At 41.2% G+C, this 7,954-nt stretch overlaps 1 protein-coding gene across 14 annotated transcripts in view; it reads right to left on the bottom strand.

Moving 5' to 3' along the window:
* Positions 1 to 1,248: 1,248 nt before the first annotated feature.
* LOC109897957 (guanine nucleotide exchange factor DBS) overlaps positions 1,249 to 7,954 on the bottom strand; it is a 72,785-nt gene continuing 66,079 nt past the window's right edge. For 5 of the 14 annotated variants that reach the window (XM_031833383.1, XM_031833388.1, XM_031833384.1 and 2 more), the window contains 6 exons: positions 7,809 to 7,883; positions 7,356 to 7,445; positions 6,898 to 7,013; positions 5,955 to 6,067; positions 4,528 to 4,625; positions 1,249 to 3,824 (listed from right to left, as the gene is read on the bottom strand). In XM_031833383.1, the coding sequence (XP_031689243.1) occupies positions 3,733 to 3,824; positions 4,528 to 4,625; positions 5,955 to 6,067; positions 6,898 to 7,013; positions 7,356 to 7,445; positions 7,809 to 7,883 (584 nt within the window). In that variant the 3' untranslated portion in view covers positions 1,249 to 3,732. The remainder of the gene's footprint in view (positions 3,825 to 4,527; positions 4,626 to 5,954; positions 6,068 to 6,897; positions 7,014 to 7,355; positions 7,446 to 7,808; positions 7,884 to 7,954) is intronic. The other 9 variants (XM_031833389.1, XM_031833390.1, XM_031833391.1 and 6 more) reach the window with 6 other exon arrangements.

Raw genomic sequence — 7,954 nt, 5'->3', positions numbered from 1 at the left:
GTGCACAGTTTGTTCACAAAGTTTCTAAATCCAGAGGTGCAACATTGCGAGTCTTCAGGGAATGCTTGCGAAGAGACTAAACAGACCAGGCCGATTATTTTTTATAACTAAATCAATGTAGTTTCCAATGGGTACAAATTAGTCATAGTGGGCAGAACTAGAAAGGATCTGGGCAGGACCAAGCACAAGCTAGCGAGATCCCATTGGCCCGTTATAGCATATATCTGCATATTTCCGTTATGGGAATGCCTCTGTGAAGTGCACTCGTAAATAACGCTATGTTTTAAACTTTGGCAAAGGGTAAAGTTTTCTTAGCCCACTCTGTTCATAACATATTCTAGTTTTGGAAACAGAAAACTGTATTGAGATCAAATGTTTAATCGATGATCAATGTAGCAGAATGTCAGCCAAAATCCATCTTCTCCCACTGCCGGCCAATGGTTTCTCATATTTGGTAGTGAGTGGAAACGCCAAGTGGATGCTTCACATTTATACATCCGGTGAAATATCTTTCTCATTGTTATAGCTGTGGTTTGGGAAGTCAATGAGAGATTCTTCCTTAGTTGTTAATTTTATCGAACTCTAAAGAAACAACCTAGATTCGACTCAATGTCTTAAGTAGTTGAACATGTTTCTACTCCAACCTCATGAGTGACAAACGGACACGGTTTAATTTTCGTCAAAAACAACTTTATATCGAAGGAGTGTCTGATTTGACGGCTTAGACGACGTGTTTCTAACGCTTGAGCTATCCAACGTTACCATGACATCGCCTACACGTGTGATCGAGAAGCAGTTTTAGCTAAAATATTCAAACTTTTCTGTCTGTGGTTTTAGCCTATCTTCATACTGTACTGTCTTTGTTTTGTTCTAGGGGCAGATGCTCATGATGGATTCCTTCTGGCTGTGGTGCAGTTTGTCTTCACAGAACCTCTGCAAACCTGCACCAAGCTTGAAGGACAAAGTGATGAGCTCAAGCAAGTCCCTTTCATTTTTTACTCGAGTCCCAGCTTCTGTATGCCTGTTACATCTTCAGCTCTTTGTGCCAGCTCTTTTCTACTTCTGTATTCCCTCTGGAGCTTGAACGACACACCATAGAACAAAGCTCAATGAAGCCGTGCCCTCCACCTCCCTGCCATCCCCTGCACCGCACTTTCAATTTCAAACCAAATCATATTTCTACCACAGTGATGGACAAAATGTTTACATTTCAGTTATGAGCACCTTTTTTTGTTACTGCACAATTCAGATGTTTTGGAAGACTTTATTGAAGTGAAGCTCAGGAATGCCATACTCTATTACATGCCAATGGAAACTATAAAGATAGTGTAAATGATCAAATGTTAAACGTTTATTGCCTTTAAATCTGGGGTGGCAGGTAGCCTAGTGGTTAGAGCATTGGGCCAGTAACCGAAAGGTCAAATCCCTGAGCTGACAAGGTAAAAATATGTTGTTCTGTCCCTGAACAAGGCAGTTAACCTGCTGTTATTGTTAATAAGAATTTGTTCTTAACTGACTTGCCTAGTTAAATAAACATCTGGATGATACTCACCAGCAAGGACATTTGGCCAAATGAGAAGTTCATATCTTTCAAACTTTGCATCTAAAATTGTGCTTACAGTTATGTAAAGATGTCTGTTGGTGCACTTAAATGGCAGGTTCATGTTTTGGATGAGGGAATAGAAGGAATTTGTCATCATTTTCATATGCTATGAATAAGGCTATTTGTGCCAGAGACTAGATCTTTTAAGCATTTCAAATGTTATAATGTGATTCTTTAAAATATTATTTAATATCAGTAGGAGAAAGCAGATAAAAAGTTAGTACCAGTCACCAACTGAGGGAATACATTATGCTTTAAGTCTAACATTAATGGCTTTCTTCTTTCCCTTGAGGGAGTAGCAATGGGTAGGCAGGAATTATACTGATATAGTGGGCTGGTTGTGTTCTGCTATACCTGAAACAGCATTGATCACTGACAAAAGAGCAGAAATTAACATTGGCTTTCAAGATGCATGCATTTCATTATATACTTACAATTACAGAAAAGTAATGTACACTTATCCATAGAAAACAGTCACAGATGCATTCTGAATTCACTCAGATTGAATGACATTTCATTGTAACTCATCTTAAATGAGTCCAGCACCTCTGTCTAAAAAGGCAGTCGCTTTGTGCTTCGTGAGAATTCATTGCCTTTTGGCTGAATTTCATAACGTCTTAGTGATATTTTTTGCAGAGGTCTGGTCTCAGAGATTAGGAACACAACATTTTTGGTTATGAAAAACAAATCCAGAACTCTTCTTTACGTTCCATCTAGAGTTTCCTCTGTCTTCAGTCCCTTTGTGCATGTGCTTATGCCTTTCAATGTCTTACTATTCTTAAACACCCCAAATTGTTAGAACTCCTTGATGGGCATTCGGAAGAGATTGAATTACATTGAGGTAATGCGACAAGTTCATTGAATAATATGCTATTGTGAATAATGATTTGTTCTCAATGACTTACCCGGATATAATGGTCAAATAAACACATGCAAAAAATTGCAGTAGCAATACAGCCTTTTGAAGCGCTTTATATTACAAGATTGCTATACTGTGGCCCGATACAATCTCATGTATGCTGTTATACCATATCTGGGGCATTTAATGCCATTATATCGCTTAGAAACAATGATATTTAAACAAAAGTCAGATGAACAGTTGATTGATCATATGAGTCATATCACTGATGGCCAAAGCTATGTTCTTAAATATACATAATATTAAAACATTCTATATTGGGGCTGTAGTGTATAGCAATACAACTTCCAAATAAGCTGTACAGTACTACTGGAATATTTTCTGTACAATGATACCACATTTTTAGTAGATTAATAAAATATGTTCAGGGCTATGTGCAATGCTTGTAATCACAATCGACCATAAGATGGTATTTCATGAGTGAATTCACTAACATTTAACCAGGACATACATTTGAGATTAATCCACTAGAGGCACAAGCCAAAATTTGAAAGAAGTTGGCATGAATACTTTTACAATGATCAGATGAGAATTTATAGAATAGTTATACACATATTTTACAATAGTGGAAAAAAATATATATATTATGGATGTACATAAGATGAAGTAAATATCTATGTACTGTATGTTGTTGTTCAGGGAAAAGTATCTCATGCAAAATGAGAATTCCCTCAGTTATTTATAAAACAACTGAACTGGCAGACAATTCAGCAGGACAAAACATCAACGTTTCAGGAAGTTTAAATGTTAAGGTCTTAACGCAAGAATTACAATCAAGCCCGTCTCCAATTGAGTCTATCGGTGAAGCATTTTCCCCCTTGATGGAGAGATCCAGTTTCCATGGTAGCACTTCTTTGTCCACTATGTGTCCAGGATGACCCTCCTCACAACGGTTACATGATTAAGCCACAGGAGGGAGTATGGTGTGCAGCAAAGCCACCGCAGAGTTTCTTTGACAGCACTGACTAGCAGATCATGTTCAGGTTTTGAGACATGACAAAATGCTGGTAAAAGTAACTTTCTTTTACCTTAGCAGCTGAAGCAGGGCAAAACAGTTTGGCATTTATTCTAATTTTCACTATTGACTTGACTTCAGACTTGTAGTTTTCTGTCTGAGCACAGCAGCTGAAATCGATGCCCCACTGTGAAGATTTACCAAGTTGGGCTACCAGCATGTTCCAGAAGTTCATGGCCAAATGGTCCATCGTGCCTATCTGCTATCCTGAGATACATCTCCCCACCTAGGGTTTTCATTTTCCTCAGAGTCAGACAGAGCTGCTGTGCACATGTCACTGAAGATATCTGCAATGTAAGGAAAATCAGAGTTAAAGATGTAAAGTCACATAGATGGAGGTTAGAATCTAATCTTATGGAGGCCAAGCAACAGGTGTGAAGGGAATGGTGATTTCTGGGATTTAAACACCATCAGACTTTTTAGCGAGGGGTTGAATAGCCTGGCTACAATGACTGACCAAACAATGCCGTTTTAATAGCCGTGTAAAAAAGGACATTATGGTGAAACACACCATATCAATTAAGATCAATATCAGTGAAAAGTGCTTCTATTAAACTTTATATTAGTAACCAGTATTCTGCTGGAATGGTGTTTATAAGTGGTTTCGAGTGAGAAAGCTCTGCGCAAAAATGTCAACTGCCCAAGCATGGAACTCTGTTCTCGAAGAACTTACGATGGCATTCCACTCAGTGCAGACAATAGCCCGAGAGAGCCCTTGTTTTAAGAGGAAAGAGCTCCAAGAAAAGCAAGGCCGTGAACTGAACACTTCAAGGGGTGGCTGAAATGAGGGAGGGAGGGAGGAAGGAGAGAGAGCATGCTGAAATGGATGACATCATGCTCTGCTTGTTCACCTCACAGCCAAAAGCTTAGTTTACCATTACCCTCCTCCCAAGCATGCACACCGCCAAATCCCTAAGCACCGAATTAAACTATCACTTTGAGCTATAGCGTGAGTGTCTTTTTGCAATGCCATGAATGCCTCAGAAATACCAGTAGTGTTACTGTATGAGTGACCACCTCCTGCTGCTGTCTGAAGTACACTGGGCGGTACCAGACCTGTCTTCTGAGGAATAAGATTCTTGACTAGCCTAAAACATGAAAGAGAATGTAGGCTTTAATGGAAAGGCTGGTGCAGGGCCTCACACTGCAATCAAAATGATCAGAGAAGGACTGGGAGTTAGATTACTGTCACTAGGGAGAGCTAGAGGGGCCCTGGCAGTGTAAAATCTAACATATTTACAAAGTATTTGATCAGGCGTTCTCTCTGTGATCTTGTCTATGAACTGTCAAGTCCAAAGTTGTTGTTTTTTACACCCTGCTTCGTGTGACGGAAAGCTTGTGTATTCATTGCTTGTGATGCTGCTTGCGACAGTTGATTGTGTCCAAAGCCTCTGTACTGCTTCATATAGGTATTTCATATTCCCAGTGTTCTGTCTGTATACTCTACAGGCTCTGCAGCTGGAGCTCTGCCTAGCAGAAAGTAAGCATTTCATTGGACGGTGTATACCATGTGCATCCCGTACCTACAACTAATATAACTTGAAACAACCACTCTGGCCTTGGCCAATGGCCAAGTCAACCTGAGCTTCTATTTACATGACATTTTAGTCATTTAGCAGACGCTCTTATCCAGATAGCGAATTAGGGTTTAGTGCCTTGGTCAAGGACACAGACAGATTTTTCAGTTGTGGAAACTTCTGTGCAATACATGTTGACTCCCTTCCATGAAAAACGTATACAATTATTCATATCACTGACTGCTGAAGAGGAGAGGGTTGTGTGAGACCAAAGATGCAAATGATTGAAGACGTTTTTAAAGAAAAGATGAGATTGAAGAAAATATGAAATATGTATGAGGCTGATGAAATATAAGCATATTCAAATCATTTTTAAGTGCAGCTTTAATCTAATGGAGTATAGTCACCCCAAAATGCACTGCGAAAGCTCGTATGAAACCACAAATCGCTCTCTCATCCACCCTGGCTTGCAATGGATTCTGCAGGCTATTTCTGTGAGAAGACATATATATTATTCATTTAGGCATTGTGTTTTCATTGCCACTGGGATGTACAGATCTACTCAACTTGTATGCTTGAATATCCTGAATGCCCCATCGAAATAACTAATCATAAACTTAACTTTTAATCTAAAACTACATAGCACCTACTTTTAGTCCTAAGGGAACTCTGAACAACATTGTTATTATTAGTTATACATTTTTTCCACAGGGTTTCAATCAGTGAAGAGATGTGGATGGGCAGTGTGTGTGTGTAAAAACAGTGCAGGGACAAGGATGAATATGGCTGTTTTATACCGTTGACTTGGGTCCCTCTCACTACGGCAGGAGAAATGGTTTCTCTCTGGGACTCTCATGGAGTGTACAAAGGATAGAGAGAGTGGGTGCTACCATCACTCACCAGTGGCCATCCTCTGCCTCCTCCAGGAACTGTACTAAATCTCCTGACTCCAGAGACAGGTCCTGTGCCGTCCTCGACTCGTATGTCAATTGGACACGGAAGCGATCATGGTCCTTTGAGCAGAGAGTGGGGAGAGAACGGAGAAGGAGAAGTGATTTAGAGGAGATACCCTATCCTTGTAGTTGTAGTTTGTCTTTGTATGTGACAGTGTGTTACTTTAGAGTGTGTGTGTGCACAGCAGGTCCATCCATCAGTCTCATGTTGGACTCAGGGAGCATCAGTTTCAGGGTGACAGGGTTGTGAGCATCAGTCTCAGGCTGGCGGAGTTGTGAGCATCAGTCTCAGGGTAGCGGAGTTGTGAGCATCAGTCTCAGGGTGGCGGAGTTGTGAGCATCAGTCTCAGGCTGGCGGAGTTGTGAGCATCAGTCTCAGGCTGGCGGAGTTGTGAGCATCAGTCTCAGGCTGGCGGAGTTGTGAGCATCAGTCTCAGGCTGGCGGAGTTGTGAGCATCAGTCTCAGGCTGGCGGAGTTGTGAGCATCAGTCTCAGGCTGGCGGAGTTGTGAGCATCAGTCACAGGGTGGTGGAGTTGTGAGCATCAGTCTCAGTGTGGTGGAGTTGTGAGCATCAGTCTCAGTGTGGTGGAGTTGTGAGCATCAGTCACAGGGTGGTGGAGTTGTGATGAGGCCCTCCATATCTTATACATCAGACAGATTGTAATGGAAAGAGAAAATCCGGAGACGCTGGGGAGAACCGCACTAGGCTAATCCCCAGTCCTTTTGGTCTTTTAAATGTCAAGTCGTCAGCCCGTGTTAACGAGATGTGATGGTGGGAAATAATTAAGCGGAGAGGACTTCTTTCCCGGGGATTGGAAGGATTTAAGAAGAGCAACATGATGTAGGGGGATGAAGTTACCTTTCAGGATTTTTTTTTTACCCAACTTACATTTTTATTACTGGACTCATCCTCGCCATCTGAAGAGTTGGAGAGCTCCTCTGCACTTGAATGGATGGTTTCAAAGTCCTCTGTGTCCATTGAAGGCAAACACCGTTGGGTCCAGCCTGGAGAAATAGAGCACACAGAAAGAAGACAAGGTCTTGTTAACCCTTCAGTTGACGAGAAGAAGTGAACATGTTCGTCTTAAGACATGGCATTACAAATCCACTGCTATGGAAATCCACCCTTTACACTTACGCATTGAACATTCTGAAACATTGATACTGACAGTCAAAGAAGGTGTGAAGAAGTTGGAAATATATAAAGGATACACACAACGCAACAAACCCACCTGAAAAATGTACCACAAGACATTCAATGCCAACAAAGACTCACACAAACTTGAAACCAAACCTGTCAAAATGGGAAAAGAAGAATACAGACCATCAGTGTGACTTTTCCATTACCTGGTTGAGAAGTGGACCTAGGCACGGCTGAATCTGTGCCTGTGGTGCCTTTGTGTCTGCTCGCAGCAGGGATAGCACCGCGTAATGTATCTGTGAGGAAATGAGCTCTTTACAGACCACTGGGATGCCATTCAGGGAATTGATATACGCATGCAGAAATCAATAAAGGAGTCATCATCGCTCCACAGCCACACTGACTCATTACCGGCAACAAGGCAAGCAGAGGCCTGTTAATATGAAGTATTCTTGTTCAGCACTTGTTGTGCCACACTAATAACTAATACATACCATGCATCACAACGGAGCAGGCAATACAGAATCATGTACACAGACACGTACAAAGTCACAAACACTTGAGTACACACACACACAACCAAAATGCAAAAAAGTCCACATTAACAAAGGCTGTACATGCACAGACCCACCCAGTGCATACTGTGACGCTATAGCTACCTTCATAACCGAATGGTGTTGGATCACTTTTTATCTCATGTCTTTTGGTCTTTCTAACATTAGTTGAAGGAGGACCTGTCAGGGTCGAAGAATTAGTAGAAAATTAGATCTATTGAGACAGTGAACCCAAATCGACGTTATTGTAC

This window comes from Oncorhynchus kisutch, linkage group LG10 (assembly GCF_002021735.2).
Source record: "Oncorhynchus kisutch isolate 150728-3 linkage group LG10, Okis_V2, whole genome shotgun sequence".
NCBI lineage: Eukaryota > Metazoa > Chordata > Actinopteri > Salmoniformes > Salmonidae > Oncorhynchus > Oncorhynchus kisutch.
This window is presented reverse-complemented; position numbering and strand designations above follow the sequence as displayed.